This window comes from Mesoplodon mirus (assembly GCF_964341445.2).
Source record: "Mesoplodon mirus genome assembly, contig: SUPER_14_unloc_1, whole genome shotgun sequence".
Taxonomy (NCBI): Eukaryota; Metazoa; Chordata; class Mammalia; order Artiodactyla; family Ziphiidae; genus Mesoplodon; species Mesoplodon mirus.
The window spans coordinates 3,585,911-3,609,439 of record NW_028295795.1 but is presented as its reverse complement, the minus strand read 5'-3'; the positions used below and the strand labels follow the sequence as shown (position 1 = coordinate 3,609,439).

Below are 23,529 nucleotides of genomic sequence, written 5' to 3'. Positions count from 1 at the left end.
CCCCTTGGATATGGTCTTCCAGACTTACCAAAAGGGCATTAAGAGGAAGGTTTACCCCACCTCAGGGAAACCCGAGGCAGTACTTGCAGTCAAGGGCTGGCCATGGCTTCTGAGCTACATCCAAAAAGAATTTCATACTGTACCTGGATCTGCTGAAGCCATTTCTGACTGTCCGAGAGCCAGCATGTACCGCTCCTCAACTGCCTCCATTGTGGATCATCAGTAGGGCTGTCAGATTTAGTAAATAAAAATACAGGATACCCAGTTAACCTTGAACTTCACATGAATAATAAGTCATTATTTTTAGTATAAGTAGATCCTATGAACTATTTGGGGCATACTTATCTTCAAAATGTACTCGTTGTTTTTCAAACATTCATATTTAACTAAACAGCCTATATTTCATCTGTCAACCCTACTCAGCAGAAATGATGGAGGCTCATAGAGATCCAGGAGACGCCTCAGCGCCTCCTCAGCTTTTATTTCTACGTTCTGGACAGCGAGCACGAACCTTCCACTCCGTCATTGGCTAGAATGGAGGATATTCTCCGTTTTAGAGCTTTTTCTACTTGTCATTGTTATTATCTTCCTTATTTTAAAGAGATGTTTATTTTTCCCCAAACTTAATAGCTCATCCAAAAGTATTTCAAAGTTCATTAGACAAGGGAAAAACAACATGGTTCTGAAAAGTGAAGGAAACCGCCTGGTGTTTAGTAAAGAAGTAGTAGGGAGACTGAAAAAGCCAAACTTAATAAGCAGATCTCTCCAAGGGTATTTTCAGAGCTTGATACCCTCCCACACCCTGAAAATATTATTACATCAAGAATGTAGAACTGCTAACCAAATGTAAGGCTCCCATATGATTCTATCAAACTGAGGATGCTTCTTTACTAAGCAGTGAGCACACTTGCTGTCCCAGGGACCTTGGCAGTTGCAACGTAGGGCTCTTCCCTTTGGGATGGAAACAGCAAGTTTTCCTGTGGTCTACACGCTGGCCCCAAAAATACTACACTCCCAATACTTGTCAACTTTAAGTATTTTTCTACATATCTCCATTTTTCTGTTACTATTTGGACTACATCCTAGACTTGACACTACATAAATTGCATTCAAGAAGCTATTTTTAAAAGTTGGTAGGAAACCTTAAATCTATGGCTTGCAGTCCCTGGCTTACTTTCATCCAGGTGCATAAGTGTTTTCAAAAGTAGTCAGGTTAGTTACCCCGTATCACAGCCCCACGCTTGTGTCACAGATATAAAAATGGAACATGATATTTAAGGTTTTAGTAGCCAAATCATCAAGCCTTCCAGACAGAGGCAATAGAGCAAAATGATTACAGAGGCATGGATTTTGATTTGCTCCAGCGTCTTGGGCAAGTCACTTGGCCTCTGTATTTATTTGTACTTATCTGCACTTATCTGTCACTTGGGGGTCATAATTGTACCTGGTCCATGGGTACGCTGTACAAATGATCTGTAAAGTAGTTACAAGAAACCGACACAGAGTAAGCACTCCACAGACATTGGCGTTTAGCTATTGGAAATAGTTCTCCGTGAAACAGATGACTTTATCCGTGGATGACTCGGTGGGAGACAGTGAATCACAGAATCACAGCATGTTGAAAGTGACCTAGTTCACACTCTAATGTGAAAAGAAGAAAAGTGTGCATGGGTAGAAAATGTCTGAAACTTTACCTAACAAATAGTTCATCATGTTAGCATTGAGGATTAGAATAAATCAGGAAAGGAGGAAAGAAAAACTTGAGTGTAATTCAACTTCTCTATCATTTGTGTTTCTACACAGAGACTCTGAATACACTGGAAGTGCAATTTTTTTTAATGTGGCGGGATAAAGGTTTTCAAGTTTTCCTGATCCATCCATATTATTATCTCAGAATTGCTGGCAGTTCTTGCCATCTTCGGATCTACACCCATGTGAGTCAGTGGGCCATTCTGGACGGAGGAGATAATAGAGCAGAAGTGAAGTGAGAGGAAAGGAGAGAAAAGATTTTCTCTTTTCTCTTCAAAGAGGAAAGGTCTTTGGAATGGGAACAACTCGCAGCCAAACTTTGGGGAAAGGATGTGATGGAAAATGAGACAAACATCCTACCCCTGTGATGAGAAGGATTCCCTGGGCTGGATGGAGGGAGGTCACAGGTGGCTGGACAAGGAAACCAACTAGGGAGAAACACACACAAGTGCAGGGCAAACACCCTGAGGCCACTCAGCCTGACTCCATGCAAACATGTTTCCAGCAGCCAGCCCTTCACCTGTGGCTCCCCAGCAAGACAGGTACCTCGGGGGTGCCAACTCATTCTGAGTCCATTATGCCTGGCCATTCATAAACCGCTGTCTAACGTGTGAGGAATAAACTCTCAATGTTTATGAGCAAACTGGGGAAGGAGATTGAAAGGTTACTTAAACGGAAAAAAAAGAAGTTCAGCAAGGCAGGATGGTAGAGAGACAAGAAAAAGACCTTAAAAGATAGAAAGGATTTGCCAAAGAAGAGAAAGAAAAAGAAATGATTCCGATTGGGTTAACCTGCAGCTAGGAAGTTAAGAAAGATTATTGATGGGTGAAGACTATGGAATAAAGTGAATAAAATTTATCCGAAATTGCTGAGAATATGGTAAGCAGCATGATTATCAAATTATGAATTGGCTGCAATGGCATTCTAGGGGGACACTAGGAAGGGGAAGCAAATGTTCCTGAGATGACAGTAGCAGGGGGAAAGTTGTTTCAGGGGAAGATCAGTCTTGCAGAGGGTGTATCAGAGGAGGGCAAGTGTGAGCAAGCAAGGAAATACTAAGTGTATACGGTTCCTTCACTGAGTGCACCCAGCCCCGCGGTCAGCCTTGAGAACAAGCAGGACTTCAGGTACTGGAGCTACATTTCAGTCATCAAGACTTGAGAAGACACCCTTAACTCAGGTCTTCTCTTCAAACTCCATCTTTCCTTCTTAACCTTCATTTGGCCTCTTCCCTTACCCTCCAGCTGTGGACTGAGGCCACAGAGCAAGATGGGTCACTAGTGTCCTCCATCCCCTGGCGACTGTGGTTCACATCAGTGGAGTACCAAAGGCAATAACCAAGTAACAGACACAAGAGTGTATGAAGAAGAAGAGATTCTGATAAGGCTTTCTGTGACAGTGTGGGCCAAGTCGGCTCTATATGGCTGGTATCACGTGAATTATGAGCAGCCTTAGGGGAGAAGTTCTCAGAAGGCAGAGCCTGGCTCTCGAGAGGCTCTGTGTGCTCACAGCCCACTCCAAGACCTCAGTTACAGCTTCGGCCCCCAATATCTCTCCCTCTGCCTGCTCACAGTTTTTGAAGTCTTCTTTCCTCCACATTTCTCTTGAGAGGTGGAGGAGGAAGATGAGCTTCAGGCCAGCTCAGACTCCCCTGGGATCCCAGCAGGATGCCTATCATTAACCTCCCACCTTCTAGGAAACTCCTAAGATCTTCACATTTGGGGCAGTTCTCATTTCAGCTGTGCTTCAAATTGCTGGCTGGAGACGGCCTGTTGGAAGGTGGCTAAAAGCAAGTAGCAATCCTTCGGGCAGCCTGGCCCTTCTCGACTGTCAGACATCTTCAGGGATATTCTAGGAAATGTTGTTTGTTCTAGAGAAGGGAGGGAAACAATCCAATTGTCCAATAATGCTTGAATGGAAAATAAATGATGCTATATGCATGTGATCAAATAATATCAAACAGTCAAAAATCAAAGACCTAGATCTCTATGGATTCACGTGGATAAATCTTGAAAACATAATATTGATTGAAAGAAAATAAGATAAAGAATGTTAGATTGTGATAACAGGTATGTAAGTATTTAAATATTTAAATAAATTCAACATATTGCTTCTATATATAGAGATGCAAGAAAATAAACTTTATCCAAAGAACACATTATTTACATTTAATATTCTCATTTATCTAGGAGACCCAAAAGAACCCACAGATAAACTAGCAGGAACTAATAAGACGGTTCAACAAGGCACACACATACAAGATCAATAAATTTTAAAAATCAATCAGGCTCCTCTACACTGGCGATAACAAATTAGAAACTGTAAAAGAAAATAAGAAAAAAAGAAGATCTAAAAATTGTCACAAGAGCCATATAAATTATTTAGAGCTAAGCATACGTAGAAGGCAATATAACTAACAAACTGAGTACGAACAGTTAAACTCCGCCCAACACAAGGTTAGGAAAAGACTGTTGTTACTTTATGAGAACAGACCCTCTTCTTAAGGAGCAGATCAGTAAGTGAGAGTGAATCAAAGAAACACAGCATTTGAAAAGTCAGCTAGTCCAAGCCTCTTGATCGCACATACAGAAGCTGAAGCCCAGATAGGTTGAGTTACTTGCTAAAGGGCCCAATGTCCTGACTCAAGGACTAGCATTTTTCACTCAGTCGCAAGACACAATCAAATGCAGTACCTTGGAGAGAGATGGGGAAAAAATGAAGAAATCAATTATATAGTTCCTCATCTTTAAGTACAGAAATAGCTGTGACAAAATTACACGTATTGAGGGAAAATTGAAGTGCAGAGTTTAAAATGTCAATAATCCACAGGGAAACTGGAGACCATTTAAAACATTCATATTAAATCTCTCTAGAAAAGACATTAAAAGATGTCCAATCAAAATGTGAATTTTATAATAGACATGGTATGATACAATTTATAATAGATATGGTATGAACCTTTCCCTTTCACGGGAAAGCATCGGCTGGGAAAAAGGAATTGTTCTTGAAAATGGGGCCTGTGCTACTGCAGACACTGTGCTCACCCTAGGTCCATCAAATGCACTGATGTCAGCACTGAGGTCACAGAATTCCGCTGTGAGCCTGGCAACCCTGCAAACATAACAGCCCTGGTGAGCACTAGGCAGTACTGCTGGTTCACTTAGTGGTACAAGTTTTTCAGCCATTTAGGAGACTTGACTATTTTTGTTTGTATTGAATCATTTCAACGGATTGCCCAAGAGCCAAGAAGGGCCAACCTGTAGGGAAGAGGAGGAGTTGGACATCTCTTGAGGCATCTTCTAAGGGAGACTTCTAGTTGGTACGATGGAACGGCGACAAAAGAGGAAACATCTGGAAAATGAAGAGTCCCAGGAAACTGCCGAGAACGGAGGAGGTATGTGGGGGGAAACTTGTCTGGGGCACATGGGTTTCTGCCAAACTGAAGCTTCTCTAGGAAGCGGGGGACTGAGAACGTGTCACCTGTGAAGCAGGGAGCGAGAGACCTTGTCTCACTGATGCTGCCGTATCTATCTGGAGGGCCCCTGTGGTGTGAGACGGCACAGAACGGCCAGATGCCCCCTGGGAGTTGGGAGGTCAGCTCCGCTGCTCTGAGGACTCTCTCCTGGGGCAGCCGGGCCTGGAGCTTTGTCGGACTCACAGCAGGCTGCATCCTGCTTGCACAGACCTAGAGGTGCAGCTTTTCTCAGTCCCCGATTTCTCTCTTATTCTCTTGGATCTTTCCCTGGGGTCATGAGGTGGGGGATGTGAAGGATGCAAGGATGCTGAGAGAGACCCATGAGTTGCTTGGCCTCTTTTACCAAAGTGGAAAGAGAAGCCCCATGAGTTGAAGGCCCTGTTGAAAAATATCTTGACAAGTGGAATGCACTTTGAAAGAAGATTGTTTGTCTAGGGATGGTGTCATATTGAAAGCAAGGAGGATTTATTCCTTCAACAGGAAGAATTTCCCAAAGGAGATCAAGGGAAGGGAAGGGTTTTCCAGAGACTGAGACCACGTGAGCGGGGGTGAGAAATGGCCTCAGGGTCCTGCGGGGAGCTCTGAGAGCCACGGGCCACGTGGTGCCTGCGTGCATTAAATGTAGGCGAGTAGCTTGCCCTGGGAGAGGGGTGGTCACCCCAGAGCTCCAGCTAGAGGCCTCTGCCCCAGATTAGAGCCCAGTAGCTCCTACCAGGCCCAGGGCCCTGGAGACTGTAGGATGGGCCCTGGGAATGGAGCTCTAGACAGCAGGCAGATTTCCAGGCAGTGGCTGGGACAGGCTGGGGAAGGCAATGACTGCCCCTGACCATTCAGAATATTTTGCTCTATGTTCCTGTGTGTGTGTGGGTGTGTGAGTGTGTGTGTGTGTGTGTGTGTGTGTGTGTGTGTGTGGTAGTGCAGAGAAGAGCGAGATGAATGGGGGTAGAGTGCTTACCAGATATAAAGACTGCGTGGTAAAGTTCTTGTCACCCTGCCTGGACCTGGCTGACACTTGGTGTACGTAAGAGTGTATACAGAATTCTTGTTAGGGGTGTTTTATGAGACAGTAAGTCATACACCCATGTACACTCTGATGCAGCAAAAATATCACACACCCCACATTTAACTTCCTTAGTAAACCACACACAGCACATGGAGGTATATACACGGATCCCTCCTGTACTACGTTCTCATACAACCCACCTGTATCACAATCCTCTCCTCCAACACCAAACGCTGGAGATGAGATATGTATATAGACACTCACACTATATATATAGGACACACACACACACTCACACTATATATATATATATATATATATATATATATATATATATATATATATATATATATATATATATATATGTATCTCCACAACTCTCGCACAAACACAGCTAACTTCAGCCATCGCTAAATACCTCTGTAAGAACCAGTCACGTGTCATACACACCACACTTGTAACACATTCTTGAGTAATGCCAGACCCGCTTTGTACAAACCACAGTAAACCACAGTCTCAGTAACCCATGTCAGGATTGCCAGAGAAAATATGGCCTATCCAGTTCAATTTGAATTCCAGATAAAGAACAAGTAATTTTTCAGTATCAGTATGTCCCAAATATTGTATGGGCCATACTTACACTAAAACTAAGTAACAACAAATACTGCATGGGAATACTTACACTAAAAAATTATTCTGGGTTTATCTGAAACTGAAATTTAACTGGGTGCCTTGTATTCTTGTTCGCTAAGTCTGGCAACCCTTATATACTTACCACCAGCTGATGTATTATATATTTATTGTAGTTTTGTTTAGTGTGTGTCTTCCCCTACTAGAATGTGCAGCGTTACCAAAGACTACAACAATGGAAGAGTGCCGGATACACAGGAGTAGCTGCTTACTGAATCTTGGTGAATGAATGAATGAACACGCACCATAAATACAAGCCACACCATGTAATGAGGAAACGTTACATGTCCCAGAATTCCTGACTTGTGAACAGAAACCATGCACACAAAGGCCACAGACACAGATAGACACGTCTGCACTGTGCTCCCCATGCCAACCCCACACTTACCACAGACTTAACTGATACACATCACTCACTCTTCCCACACACTCACAGTCACCACCGAGGCCTACATTACCAACTAGACAGTGAGAGAATAAGTATTGATTGGAATTAAATCCTGGAGGATCCACTGGGAACCACACTCTCAAATGTGTGTATTCACTGCACCTGACACGTGTCACACACTCAGTAAATATTTGTGGACAGAGGACTGATGAACCCACCCTGAGCCTTTCATTCCTCCCTCAGGAATCTCGAAGTCACAAGAGGATCCCCCTCGGCTTGGATCCACTGTGGTGGCCCAAGGCTGCAGCCCAGGGGCAGTGGAGGTCTCCTCTGCCCCTAAATACTTCTTCTGTACTTCTACTCCGCGCAAGCTCAGCTACGCTGGTAAGGGCGCGGGGCTCCTCAGGTGAGGGGGTGCTTGGCTGTGAGGCAGGAGGCACACAGATCCCAGGGAGGCTGAGAGGAAATCCAGGGTCATCAGAGGTGATGAGGGCTCTGTGGAGGAGCCTGGGCAGGATGGCTGAGCTGTTCCGAGGGCGTGGATGCCAGCTGAGTCTGGGGGGGCGGTGTGAATACTGGTAGTACCATGGTGGGGAAGTCAAGGAGCAGGGGCCGGAAAGGTCTGGGCTTGAGGTGGAGGGAAGAGGGACCAGATTAAGCATCTTCAGAGGAAAATGTAGGCTTTGTCTTTGCCTTTGCTTCCAGAGAAGGACAGAGTTCTGCATCATACACCTCCAGCCTGAGAGCAGGACCATCCAGCTCAGGTCCACACAGCTCACACATACAACTGCCCTCCAGGTACAGCCCTTCTCACAGCACACATAAACCCCAAGCACCACAGCCCCATTCCACAAGTAATGCACCACCGATATTACCAAAATCACACTCCTTGTCATACACGCATCCAGCCGCATCCCTCACATACCACAGCCCTCACCACCATACTCCACACCCCTGTATACAGACACCGCTCCAGTATCCCCCCCACGCACATGAAAAGCCCACAGATGACACCAGATACACCGCTCCATCCTACGGCCAACAGACACCAAGCTCACGACATAGCTACGTCATGCAAATGTCCCTCTCTCGTCTACCACACCTGCTCCCTCAGCTTCCGGCACCGCCCATGCATGTTATTATGGTTTTAATTTCCTTTTTCAGCAACGCGGAGATTTCGAGACACTGCCTGGCCTACAGCACCCCTAGCCCAGGTTCAGGAAGAAGGGGAGACCGCTCCCCCATCACACTGTGTCTCCTCCTCACTCTCTTCACCCTGTAAGGACTATCTGCACCCAGACAAAGAGGAAAGGGGCATGAAAATATACTACATGCAGGTACAAGTGAACAAGGGTGTCGCTGTCTCCTGGAAGACAAAGAAACCCTTGGAGTTGCCTGAAAAGCAGCTGACGATAGAAGAAGTGACCCTTCCTGAGGATGCGTGCACAGTAGGCACTTGCCCCTCTGATGTGTTCACCGAAAGCCTCCTGTCTGACAGTGAGCCCACTGGGGAGGAGAAAGAGTATGAGGAAAGGGCAGAGCCAGGCAGCCCATCAGGGTCACCTGCCGTCGAGGAGAGACCCAGGGTCAAGACACCGGACTGGATGGTGACCATGGAGACCGGCTTCAGGTGCATGGCCTGCTGCCGGGTCTTCCCCAACTTGGAGATCCTCCAGCAGCACGTGAAGGGCGGCGTCCTGCAGGGCTTCAGCTGCCGTGTCTTTCATCTCATCATGGCCCAGTGGATGGGCAATGTGGAATCCGAGAGCACCCCTGAGGAGGAGGAGGAGGAGGAGGAAGAGAAGCAAGAAGAAAAGGAGAATGAGGGAGAGCAGCCCACGGGGGAAGGCCCCAGCCCAAAGAGACCCCGCAGGCAGGGTCTTTTCTCTCCTTTGAGTTCCAAACAGCAACTGAGATTCATGGGACAGAAGATCCTGGAGGACGGTGTGGCCGTCCCTTGGAAGAGGTAAGGCTTGAGGCTGGCAGTCTTCTGAGCCTATGTCACGGGGGCCCAGAGGAGTCTAAGGGAAGGGGCCGCACACATGTGCTGGTTTACCTAATGGCTCTGCAGTTGCATCAAATGGGACACACCCAGCACTAACAAAGGCATTGACCTCTGTTGACGTAAACAAGAAGGTGGAGCCTTTTCCTAGGAGTTTTCTCAGGGTCTGCACGATGGACCTCAACTCTTAGAGGACGTACTGCCAGCAGCTCCTTCTCGGCAGAGAGAGCCAGGAGTGGTCTCAAGAGAGGACAGGGGCCCTTGCAGGACCAGAACTTTGAGGTCTGAGAGCCTTGGGCCTGAGCCGAGATCTCACCCTGACCACTGGACCGAGCCTTCTGTGACAAAGGGGAATATGAAAGAGAGTCACGTGGAAATGAGGTCCCCCGAGATATGGAAATGTTCCAGAACCTTCGTTGCGTGGTAGTTGATCTGGAGCCAAGCTCACTGTGGTGTGTGTGGCTCTGAGCATTAAGGCAATGCTGGAGGGTAACACTGACCAGCAGAGCTTGGAGTGCTTCTTGTCTCTTCCTGTCCTACCTCATTTGTTTTATCCCTTCCAGGGAGAAGAATGGACCCTCGGGAGAGTAGCAGACAGAATGCCGTGGTCTGAAGGAGGATGAAGGGACCGGCACTCAGTCTAACATCATATGACAATAGAAGCGTCCTATGCAATAAAGGGCATTTTCCAAACCTTTCCTGGAGCTTTTATTTAAGGACATTTTTCTATCTATGCATCTATCTGTCATCTACATCTGTATCTTTCAAGGTTTGTGAACAAGCTTTCACATAAGCACTAGAGACGTCCGCCAGCATTTTCCAGAAGAGGCCTGCAAATTGCTGGGGACTCCTCACAAATAGGGAACGGCCACAACCCCTGCCACACAGACTATGCGCGTGGCCCTCCTGACGTACTCCCACTCTCTCTCTGAATTTCCCAACGTCTGAGATGAGGGTGCTGGCTGGAGGCAATGATCACGTGCAGGCTGAATCTTCTCCAGATTCTGATTCTCTTCCTGGGCATATCGTCCTCAAGCACAGTCTCCATGTCCCTGGCCACACTGATCTCTCTCCTTCAGTCCTTCCCTCCCTCCCTCTCCTGCCTCCCAGTGCAGAGAATACATTTTTGCATTTGAGACGACATTTATTTTTGGTTCACAGAATTCTCACCTGTTCTACTGTGGCCTCCGTTGTGAACATTCCAAAGCTGAGACTTTTCTGTTTTTCTCCCTCATTTCTGCTGAGTCTTTACCTTCCTAATGCAGTGAACTCAGAGTGCCTAGCTGACTGGATGGGGAAAAAGATCCAGGGGGCAAAGAGAAATAATAAAAGAATATATCAGTTAATTTTTCATAGTGTTATCCAACTACATATTTTTAAAATTTTGGAATAATATTAGGAATCTTCTCTTTATAAAAAACTGAATTATCGGGCTTCCCTGGTGGAGCAGTGGTTAAGAATATGCCTGCGAATGCAGGGGACATGGGTTCGAGCCCTGTTCTGGGAAGATCCCACGTGCCACGGAGTAACTAAGCCCGCGCGCCACAACTACTGAGCCTGCGCTCTAGAGCCCGTGCCACATCTACCGAGCCCACGTGCCACAACTACGGAAGCCTGCGTGCCTAGAGACCATGCTCCGCAACAAGAGAAGCCACTGCAATGAGAAGCCCGTGCACCACAGCCAAGAGGAGCCCCCGCTCACTGCAACTAGAGAACGCCCGCTAGCAGCAACAAAGACCCAATGCAGCCCCAAATAAATTAATTAATTTTAAAAAATTGAATTAGTTTCAAGGGTACAATGTATAAAAGTACAATAAAAGCCCCCCTTCAAACCCCCCAACCCCACTCTCAAGATGGAATAGATATGCTGTGATACAATTTATAGTCGTAGTACTACTCCTCCTCCCACCACATCCGAAATCCTCTGAGCCAGGTGCAGCAGCTTCCTTTCACAATGCTAGGACCCGCCACAAGACACATGATAATCCCTTTGGACATTTCAAGGAGCGGCACCAAGGGAACAGTACCGGGGAAATGCCACTGACAGCTCAGAATATCCATGGCATTTCTAGAGCCTCGGCACTGCTCTCGCTCTGGGAATGAAGGTCCAAAAAGCACATCGGAGAATGTTCATAGTTGTAAACAAGCTCCACCTTTGAAACACGATCTACATAGAACCACATATACAAGCCTGCACGATGGATGAAGCCAAGGTCTCCTCCATGATTTCCCTTCTGACCACCTTATTGTCTCCTCAACCATAAAAGGTGAACTTGAAACTCAGGACCTTGCCTTGTCACCAGAAACATCCAAGCTTGGATCAGTCTTTCTAAGACCAGATACCTGCTCTCTGAACTATTAGAGACTTGTCACAAACACACAGGTAGAACAGGATTATTTCTATCTACCTGGGGACATGGAGTCTTTCACATTGCTCCTGATAAAACTCTCACAACAGCAAAACTTTACCTACAAAGGGTTCAAGCTATGACACTCCCAATTTCCACAAACCTCCTCAGCTCTTGTGAGTCACATGCAGCCAATTCCAGGAATTGGAAACATGGTTGTGACGATGAAACTGACTTTGGGGCTCCCCTTGGATATGGTCTTCCAGACTTACCAAAAGGGCATTAAGAGGAAGGTTTACCCCACCTCAGGGAAACCCGAGGCAGTACTTGCAGTCAAGGGCTGGCCATGGCTTCTGAGCTACATCCAAAAAGAATTTCATACTGTACCTGGATCTGCTGAAGCCATTTCTGACTGTCCGAGAGCCAGCATGTACCGCTCCTCAACTGCCTCCATTGTGGATCATCAGTAGGGCTGTCAGATTTAGTAAATAAAAATACAGGATACCCAGTTAACCTTGAACTTCACATGAATAATAAGTCATTATTTTTAGTATAAGTAGATCCTATGAACTATTTGGGGCATACTTATCTTCAAAATGTACTCGTTGTTTTTCAAACATTCATATTTAACTAAACAGCCTATATTTCATCTGTCAACCCTACTCAGCAGAAATGATGGAGGCTCATAGAGATCCAGGAGACGCCTCAGCGCCTCCTCAGCTTTTATTTCTACGTTCTGGACAGCGAGCACGAACCTTCCACTCCGTCATTGGCTAGAATGGAGGATATTCTCTGTTTTAGAGCTTTTTCTACTTGTCATTGTTATTATCTTCCTTATTTTAAAGAGATGTTTATTTTTCCCCAAACTTAATAGCTCATCCAAAAGTATTTCAAAGTTCATTAGACAAGGGAAAAACAACATGGTTCTGAAAAGTGAAGGAAACCGCCTGGTGTTTAGTAAAGAAGTAGTAGGGAGATTGAAAAAGCCAAACTTAATAAGCAGATCTCTCCAAGGGTATTTTCAGAGCTTGATACCCTCCCACACCCTGAAAATATTATTACATCAAGAATGTAGAACTGCTAACCAAATGTAAGGCTCCCATATGATTCTATCAAACTGAGGATGCTTCTTTACTAAGCAGTGAGCACACTTGCTGCCCCAGGGACCTTGGCAGTTGCTACGTAGGGCTCTTCCCTTTGGGATGGAAACAGCAAGTTTTCCTGTGGTCTACACGCTGGCCCCCAAAATACTACACTCCCAATACTTGTCAACTTTAAGTATTTTCCTACATATCTCCATTTTTCTGTTACTATTTGGGCTACATCCTAGACTTGACACTACATAAATTGCATTCAAGAAGCTATTTTTAAAAGTTGGTAGGAAACCTTAAATCTATGGCATGCAGTCCCTGGCTTAATTTCATCCAGGTTCATAAGGGTTTTCAAAAGTAGTCAGGTTAGTTACCCCGTATCACAGCCCCACGCTTGTGTCACAGATATAAAAATGGAACATGATATTTAAGGTTTTAGTTGCCAAATCATCAAGCCTCCCAGACAGAGGCAATAGAGCAAAATGATTACAGAGGCATGGATTTTGATTTGCTCCAGCGTCTTGGGCAAGTCACTTGGCCTCTGTATTTATTTGTACTTATCTGCACTTATCTGTCACTTGGGGGTCATAATTGTACCTGGTCCATGGGTACGCTGTACAAATGATCTGTAAAGTAGTTACAAGAAACCGACACAGAGTAAGCACTCCACAGACATTGGCGTTTAGCTATTGGAAATAGTTCTCCGTGAAACAGATGACTTTATCCGTGGATGACTCGGTGGGAGACAGTGAATCACAGAATCACAGCATGTTGAAAGTGACCTAGTTCACACTCTAATGTGAAAAGAAGAAAAGTGTGCATGGGTAGAAAATGTCTGAAACTTTACCTAACAAATAGTTCATCATGTTAGCATTGAGGATTAGAATAAATCAGGAAAGGAGGAAAGAAAAACTTGAGTGTAATTCAACTTCTCTATCATTTGTGTTTCTACACAGAGACTCTGAATACACTGGAAGTGCAATTTTTTTTAATGTGGCGGGATAAAGGTTTTCAAGTTTTCCTGATCCATCCATATTATTATCTCAGAATTGCTGGCAGTTCTTGCCATCTTCGGATCTACACCCATGTGAGTCAGTGGGCCATTCTGGACGGAGGAGATAATAGAGCAGAAGTGAAGTGAGAGGAAAGGAGAGAAAAGATTTTCTCTTTTCTCTTCAAAGAGGAAAGGTCTTTGGAATGGGAACAACTCGCAGCCAAACTTTGGGGAAAGGATGTGATGGAAAATGAGACAAACATCCTACCCCTGTGATGAGAAGGATTCCCTGGGCTGGATGGAGGGAGGTCACAGGTGGCTGGACAAGGAAACCAACTAGGGAGAAACACACACAAGTGCAGGGCAAACACCCTGAGGCCACTCAGCCTGACTCCATGCAAACATGTTTCCAGCAGCCAGCCCTTCACCTGTGGCTCCCCAGCAAGACAGGTACCTCGGGGGTGCCAACTCATTCTGAGTCCATTATGCCTGGCCATTCATAAACCGCTGTCTAACGTGTGAGGAATAAACTCTCAATGTTTATGAGCAAACTGGGGAAGGAGATTGAAAGGTTACTTAAACGGAAAAAAAAGAAGTTCAGCAAGGCAGGATGGTAGAGAGACAAGAAAAAGACCTTAAAAGATAGAAAGGATTTGCCAAAGAAGAGAAAGAAAAAGAAATGATTCCGAATGGGTTAACCTGCAGCTAGGAAGTTAAGGAAGAATATTGATGGGTGAAGACTATGGAATAAAGCGAATAAAATTTATCCAAAATTGCTGAGAATATGGTAAGCAGCATGATTATCAAATTATGAATTGGCTGCAATGGCATTCTAGGGGGACACTAGGAAGGGGAAGCAAATGTTCCTGAGATGACAGTAGCAGGTGGAAAGTTGTTTCAGGGGAAGATCAGTCTTGCAGAGGGTGTATCAGAGGAGGGCAAGTGTGAGCAAGCAAGGAAATACTAAGTGTATACGGTTCCTTCACTGAGTGCACCCAGCCCCGCGGTCAGCCTTGAGAACAAGCAGGACTTCAGGTACTGGAGCTACATTTCAGTCATCAAGACTTGAGAAGACACCCTTAACTCAGGTCTTCTCTTCAAACTCCATCTTTCCTTCTTAACCTTCATTTGGCCTCTTCCCTTACCCTCCAGCTGTGGACTGAGGCCACAGAGCAAGATGGGTCACTAGTGTCCTCCATCCCCTGGCGACTGTGGTTCACATCACTGGAGTACCAAAGGCAATAACCAAGTAACAGACACAAGAGTGTATGAAGAAGAAGAGATTCTGATAAGGCTTTCTGTGACAGTGTGGGCCAAGTCGGCTCTATATGGCTGGTATCACGTGAATTATGAGCAGCCTTAGGGGAGAAGTTCTCAGAAGGCAGAGCCTGGCTCTCGAGAGGCTCTGTGTGCTCACAGCCCACTCCAAGACCTCAGTTACAGCTTCGCCCCCCAATATCTCTCCCTCTGCCTGCTCACAGTTTTTGAAGTCTTCTTTCCTCCACATTTCTCTTGAGAGGTGGAGGAGGAAGATGAGCTTCAGGCCAGCTCAGACTCCCCTGGGATCCCAGCAGGATGCCTATCATTAACCTCCCACCTTCTAGGAAACTCCTAAGATCTTCACATTTGGGGCAGTTCTCATTTCAGCTGTGCTTCAAATTGCTGGCTGGAGACGGCCTGTTGGAAGGTGGCTAAAAGCAAGTAGCAATCCTTCGGGCAGCCTGGCCCTTCTCGACTGTCAGACATCTTCAGGGATATTCTAGGAAATGTTGTTTGTTCTAGAGAAGGGAGGGAAACAATCCAATTGTCCAATAATGCTTGAATGGAAAATAAATGATGCTATATGCATGTGATCAAATAATATCAAACAGTCAAAAATTAAAGACCTAGATCTATATGGATTCACGTGGATAAATCTTGAAAACATAATATTGATTGAAAGAAAATAAGATAAAGAACGTTAGATTGTGATAACAGGTATGTAAGTATTTAAATATTTAAATCAATTCAACATATTGCTTCTATATATAGAGATGCAAGAAAATAAACTTTATCCAAAGAACACATTATTTACATTTAATATGCTCATTTATCTAGGAGACCCAAAAGAACCCACAGATAAACTAGCAGGAACTAATAAGACGGTTCAACAAGGCACACACATACAAGATCAATAAATTTTAAAAATCAATCAGGCTCCTCTACACTGGCGATAACAAATTAGAAACTGTAAAAGAAAATAAGAAAAAAAGAAGATCTAAAAATTGTCACAAGAGCCATATAAATTATTTAGAGCTAAGCATACGTAGAAGGCAATATAACTAACAAACTGAGTACGAACAGTTAAACTCCGCCCAACCCAAGGTTAGGAAAAGACTGTTGTTACTTTATGAGAACAGACCCTCTTCTTAAGGAGCAGATCAGTAAGTGAGAGTGAATCAAAGAAACACAGCATTTGAAAAGTCAGCTAGTCCAAGCCTCTTGATCGCACATACAGAAGCTGAAGCCCAGATAGGTTGAGTTACTTGCTAAAGGGCCCAATGTCCTGATTCAAGGACTAGCATTTTTCACTCAGTCGCAAGACACAATCAAATGCAGTACCTTGGAAAGAGATGGGGAAAAAATGAAGAAATCAATTATATAGTTCCTCATCTTTAAGTACAGAAATAGCTGTGACAAAATTACACGTATTGAGGGAAAATTGAAGTGCAGAGTTTAAAATGTCAATAATCCACAGGGAAACTGGAGACCATTTAAAATATTCATATTAAATCTCTCTAGAAAAGACATTAAAAGATGTCCAATCAAAATGTGAATTTTATAATAGACATGGTATGATACAATTTATAATAGATATGGTAGGAACCTTTCCCTTTCACGGGAAAGCATCGGCTGGGAAAAAGGAATTGTTCTTGAAAATGGGGCCTGTGCTACTGCAGACACTGTGCTCACCCTAGGTCCACCGAATGCACTGATGTCAGCACTGAGGTCACAGAATTCCGCTGTGCGCCTGGCAACCTTGCAAACATAACAGCCCTGGTGAGCACTAGGCACTACTGCTGGTTCACCAAGTGGTACAAGTTTTTCAGCCATTTAGGAGACTTGACTATTTTTGTTTGTATTGAATCATTTCAACGGATTGCCCAAGAGCCAAGAAGGGCCAACCTGTAGGGAAGAGGAGGAGTTGGACATCTCTTGAGGCATCTTCTAAGGGAGACTTCTAGTTGGTACGATGGAACGGCGACAAAAGAGGAAACATCTGGAAAATGAAGAGTCCCAGGAAACTGCCGAGAACGGAGGAGGTATGTGGGGGGAAACTTGTCTGGGGCACATGGGTTTCTGCCAAACTGAAGCTTCTCTAGGAAGCGGGGGACTGAGAACGTGTCACCTGTGAAGCAGGGAGCGAGAGACCTTGTCTCACTGATGCTGCCGTATCTATCTGGAGGGCCCCTGTGGTGTGAGACGGCACAGAACGGCCAGATGCCCCCTGGGAGATGGGAGGTCAGCTCCGCTGGTCTGAGGACTCTCTCCTGGGGCAGCCGGGCCTGGAGCTTTGTCGGACTCACAGCAGGCTGCATCCTGCTTGCACAGAACTAGAGGTGCAGCTTTTCTCAGTCCCCGATTTCTCTCTTATTCTCTTGGATCTTTCCCTGGGGTCATGAGGTGGGGGATGTGAAGGATGCAAGGATGCTGAGAGAGACCCATGAGTTGCTTGGCCTCTTTTACCAAAGTGGAAAGAGAAGCCCCATGAGTTGAAGGCCCTGTTGAAAAATATCTTGACAAGTGGAATGCACTTTGAAAGAAGATTGTTTGTCTAGGGATGGTGTCATATTGAAAGCAAGGAGGATTTATTCCTTCAACAGGAAGAATTTCCCAAAGGAGATCAAGGGAAGGGAAGGGTTTTCCAGAGACTGAGACCACGTGAGCGGGGGTGAGAAATGGCCTCAGGGTCCTGCGGGGAGCTCTGAGAGCCACGGGCCACGTGGTGCCTGCGTGCATTAAATGTAGGCGAGTAGCTTGCCCTGGGAGAGGGGTGGTCACCCCAGAGCTCCAGCTAGAGGCCTCTGCCCCAGATTAGAGCCCAGTAGCTCCTACCAGGCCCAGGGCCCTGGAGACTGTAGGATGGGCCCTGGGAATGGAGCTCTAGACAGCAGGCAGATTTCCAGGCAGTGGCTGGGACAGGCTGGGGAAGGCAATGACTGCCCCTGACCATTCAGAATATTTTGCTCTATGTTCCTGTGTGTGTGTGGGTGTGTGAGTGTGTGTGTGTGTGTGTGTGTGTGTGTGTGGTAGTGCAGAGAAGAGCGAGATGAATGGGGTTAGAGTGCTTACCAGATATAAAGTCTGCGTGGTAAAGTTCTTGTCACCCTGCCTGGACCTGGCTGACACTCGGTGTACGTAAGAGTGTATACAGAATTCTTGTTAGGGGTGTTTTATGAGACAGTAACTCATACACCCATGTACACTCTGATGCAGCAAAAATATCACACACCCCACATTTAACTTCCTTAGTAAACCACACACAGCACATGGAGGTATATACACGGATCCCTCCTGTACTACGTTCTCATACAACCCACCTGTATCACAATCCTCTCCTCCAACACCAAACGCTGGAGATGAGATATGTATATAGACACTCACACTATATATATAGGACACACACACACACACACACACTATATATATATATATATATATATATATATATATATATATGTATCTCCACAACTCTCGCACAAACACAGCTAACTTCAGCCATCGCTAAATACCTCTGTAAGAACCAGTCACGTGTCATACACACCACACTTGTAACACATTCTTGAGTAATGCCAGACCCGCTTTGTACAAACCACAGTAAACCACAGTCTCAGTAACCCATGTCAGGATTGCCAGAGAAAATATGGGCTATCCAGTTCAATTTGAATTCCAGATAAAGAACAAGTAATTTTTCAGTATCAGTATGTCCCAAATATTGTATGGGCCATACTTACACTAAAACTAAGTAAGAACAAATACTGCATGGGAATACTTACACTAAAAAATTATTCTGGGTTTATCTGAAACTGAAATTTAACTGGGTGCCTTGTATTCTTGTTCGCTAAGTCTGGCAACCCTTATATACTTACCACCAGCTGATGTATTATATATTTATTGTAGTTTTGTTTAGTGTGTGTCTTCCCCTACTAGAATGTGCAGCGTTACCAAAGACTACAACAATGGAAGAGTGCCGGATACACAGGAGTAGCTGCTTACTGAATCTTGGTGAATGAATGAATGAACACGCACCATAAATACAAGCCACACCATGTAATGAGGAAACGTTACATGTCCCAGAATTCCTGACTTGTGAACAGAAAAAATGCACACAAAGGCCACAGACACAGATAGACACATCTGCACTGTGCTCCCCATGCCAACCCCACACTTACCACAGACTTAACTGATACACATCACTCACTCTTCCCACACACTCACAGTCACCACCGATGCCTACATTACCAACTAGACAGTGAGAGAATAAGTATTGATTGGAATTAAATCCTGGAGGATCCACTGGGAACCACACTCTCAACTGTGTGTATTCACTGCACCTGACACGTGTCACACACTCAGTAAATATTTGTGGACAGAGGACTGATGAACCCACCCTGAGCCTTTCATTCCTCCCTCAGGAATCTCGAAGTCACAAGAGGATCCCCCTCGGCTTGGATCCACTGTGGTGGCCCAAGGCTGCAGCCCAGGGGCAGTGGAGGTCTCCTCCGCCCCTAAATACTTCCTCTGTACTTCTACTCCGCGCAAGCTCAGCTACGCTGGTAAGGGCGCGGGGCTCCTCAGGTGAGGGGGTGCTTGGCTGTGAGGCAGGAGGCACACAGATCCCAGGGAGGCTGAGAGGAAATCCAGGGTCATCAGAGGTGATGAGGGCTCTGTGGAGGAGCCTGGGCAGGATGGCTGAGCTGTTCCGAGGGCGTGGATGCCAGCTGAGTCTGGGGGGGCGGTGTGAATACTGGTAGTACCATGGTGGGGAAGTCAAGGAGCAGGGGCCGGAAAGGTCTGGGCTTGAGGTGGAGGGAAGAGGGACCAGATTAAGCATCTTCAGAGGAAAATGTAGGCTTTGTCTTTGCCTTTGCTTCCAGAGAAGGACAGAGTTCTGCATCATACACCTCCAGCCTGAGAGCAGGACCATCCAGCTCAGGTCCACACAGCTCACACATACATCTGCCCTCCAGGCACAGCCCTTCTCACAGCACACATAAACGCCAAGCACCACAGCCCCATTCCACAAGTAACGCACCACCGATATTACCAAAATCACACTCCTTGTCATACACGCATCCAGCCGCATCCCTCACATACCACAGCCCTCACCACCATACTCCACACCCCTGTATACAAACACCGCTCCAGTATCCCCCCCACGCACATGAAAAGCCCACAGATGACACCAGATACACCGCTCCATCCTACGGCCAACAGACACCAAGCTCACGACATAGCTACGTCATGCAAATGTCCCTCTCTCGTCTACCACACCTGCTCCCTCAGCTTCCGGCACGGCCCATGCATGTTATTATGGTTTTAATTTCCTTTTTCAGCAATGCGGAGATTTCGAGACACTGCCTGGCCTACAGCACCCCTAGCCCAGGTTCAGGAAGAAGGGGAGACCGCTCCCCCATCACACTGTGTCTCCTCCTCACTCTCTTCACCCTGTAAGGACTATCTGCACCCAGACAAAGAGGAAAGGGGCATGAAAATATACTACATGCAGGTACAAGTGAACAAGGGTGTCGCTGTCTCCTGGAAGACAAAGAAACCCTTGGAGTTGCCTGAAAAGCAGCTGACGATAGAAGAAGTGACCCTTCCTGAGGATGCGTGCACAGTAGGCACTTGCCCCTCTGATGTGTTCACCGAAAGCCTCCTGTCTGACAGTGAGCCCACTGGGGAGGAGAAAGAGTATGAGGAAAGGGCAGAGCCAGGCAGCACATCAGGGTCACCTGCCGTCGAGGAGAGACCCAGGGCCAAGACACTGGACTGGATGGTGACCATGGAGACCGGCTTCAGGTGCATGGCCTGATGCCGGGTCTTCCCCACCTTGGAGATCCCCCAGCAGCACGTGTAGGGCGGTGTCCTGCAGGGCTTCAGCTGCCGTGTCTTTCATCTCAACATGGCCCAGTGGATGGGCAATGTGGAATCCGAGAGCACCCCTGAGGAGGAGGAGGAGGAGGAGGAAGAGAAGCAAGAAGAAAAGGAGAATGAGGGAGAGCAGCCCACGGGGGAAGGCCCCAGCCCAAAGAGACCCCGCAGGCAGGGTCTTTTCTCTCCTTTGAGTTCCAAACAGCAACTGAGATTCATGGGACAGAAGATCCTGGAAGACGGTGTGGCCGTCCCTTGGAAGAGGTAAGGCTTGAGGCTGGCAGTCTTCTGAGCCTATGTCACGAGGGCCCAGAGGAGTCTAAGGGAAGGGGCCGCACACATGTGCTGGTTTACCTAATGGCTCTGCAGTTGCATCAAATGGGACACACCCAGCACTAACAAAGGCATTGACCTCTGTTGACGTAAACAAGAAGGTGGAGCCTTTTCCTAGGAGTTTTCTCAGGGTCTGCACGATGGACCTCAACTCTTAGAGGACGTACTGCCAGCAGCTCCTTCTCGGCAGAGAGAGCCAGGAGTGGTCTCAAGAGAGGACAGGGGCCCTTGCAGGACCAGAACTTTGAGGTCTGAGAGCCTTGGGCCTGAGCCGAGATCTCACCCTGACCACTGGACCGAGCCTTCTGTGACAAAGGGGAATATGAAAGAGAGTCACGTGGAAATGAGGTCCCCCGAGATATGGAAATGTTCCAGAACCTTCGTTGCGTGGTAGTTGATGTGGAGCCAAGCTCACTGTGGTGTGTGTGGCTCTGAGCATTAAGGCAATGCTGGAGGGTAACCCTGACCAGCAGAGCTTGGAGTGCTTCTTGTCTCTTCCTGTCCTACCTCATTTGTTTTATCCCTTCCAGGGAGAAGAATGGACCCTCGGGAGAGTAGCAGACAGAATGCCGTGGTCTGAAGGAGGATGAAGGGACCGGCACTCAGTCTAACATCATATGACAATAGAAGCGTCCTATGCAATAAAGGGCATTTTCCAAACCTTTCCTGGAGCTTTTATTTAAGGACATTTTTCTATCTATGCATCTATCTGTCATCTACATCTGTATCTTTCAAGGTTTGTGAACAAGCTTTCACATAAGCACTAGAGACGTCCGCCAGCATTTTCCAGAAGAGGCCTGCAAATTGCTGGGGACTCCTCACAAATAGGGAACGGCCACAACCCCTGCCACACAGACTATGCGCGTGGCCCTCCTGACGTACTCCCACTCTCTCTCTGAATTTCCCAACGTCTGAGATGAGGGTGCTGGCTGGAGGCAATGATCACGTGCAGGCTGAATCTTCTCCAGATTCTGATTCTCTTCCTGGGCATATCGTCCTCAAGCACAGTCTCCATGTCCCTGGCCACACTGATCTCTCTCCTTCAGTCCTTCCCTCCCTCCCTCCCCTGCCTCCCAGTGCAGAGAATACATTTTTGCATTTGAGACGATATTTATTTTTGGTTCACAGAATTCTCACCTGTTCTACTGTGGCCTCCGTTGTGAACATTCCAAAGCTGAGACTTTTCTGTTTTTCTCCCTCATTTCTGCTGAGTCTTTACCTTCCTAATGCAGTGAACTCAGAGTGCCTAGCTGAATGGATGGGGAAAAAGATCCAGGGGGCAAAGAGAAATAATAAAAGAATATATCAGTTAATTTTTCATAGTGTTATCCAACTACATATTTTTAAAATTTTGGAATAATATTAGGAATCTTCTCTTTATAAAAAAACTGAATTATCGGGCTTCCCTGGTGGAGCAGTGGTTAAGAATATGCCTGCGAATGCAGGGGACATGGGTTCGAGCCCTGTTCTGGGAAGATCCCACGTGCCACGGAGTAACTAAGCCCGCGCGCCACAACTACTGAGCCTGCGCTCTAGAGCCCGTGCCACATCTACCGAGCCCACGTGCCACAACTACGGAAGCCTGCGTGCCTAGAGCCCATGCTCCGCAACAAGAGAAGCCACTGCAATGAGAATCCCATGCACCACAGCCAAGAGGAGCCCCCGCTCACTGCAACTAGAGAATGCCCGCTAGCAGCAACAAAGACCCAATGCAGCCCCAAATAAATTAATTAATTTTAAAAAATTGAATTAGTTTCAAGGGTACAATGTATAAAAGTACAATAAAAGCCCCCCTTCAAACCCCCCAACCCCACTCTCAAGATGGAATAGATATGCTGTGATACAATTTATAGTCGTAGTACTACTCCTCCTCCCACCACATCCGAAATCCTCTGAGCCAGGTGCAGCAGCTTCCTTTCACAATGCTAGGACCCGCCACAAGACACATGATAATCCCTTTGGACATTTCAAGGAGCGGCACCAAGGGAACAGTACCGGGGAAATGCCACTGACAGCTCAGAATATCCATGGCATTTCTAGAGCCTCGGCACTGCTCTCGCTCTGGGAATGAAGGTCCAAAAAGCACATCGGAGAATGTTCATAGTTGTAAACAAGCTCCACCTTTGAAACACAATCTACATAGAACCACATATACAAGCCTGCACGATGGATGAAGCCAAGGTCTCCTCCATGATTTCCCTTCTGACCATCTTATTGTCTCCTCAACCATAAAAGGTGAACTTGAAACTCAGGACCTTGCCTTGTCACCAGAAACATCCAAGCTTGGATCAGTCTTTCTAAGACCAGATACTTGCTCTCTGA

At 46.4% G+C, this 23,529-nt stretch overlaps 1 protein-coding gene across 1 annotated transcript in view; it reads left to right on the top strand.

Annotated features, from left to right (window-relative positions):
• LOC309816131 (protein FAM170A-like) overlaps positions 1–23,529 on the top strand; it is a gene marked incomplete at both ends in the record, with an annotated part of 592,257 nt that overhangs the window by 463,492 nt on the left and 105,236 nt on the right. The window contains one exon of the mRNA XM_082646798.1: positions 8,985–9,178. Within this exon, the coding sequence (XP_082502924.1) occupies positions 8,985–9,178 (194 nt within the window). The remainder of the gene's footprint in view (positions 1–8,984; positions 9,179–23,529) is intronic.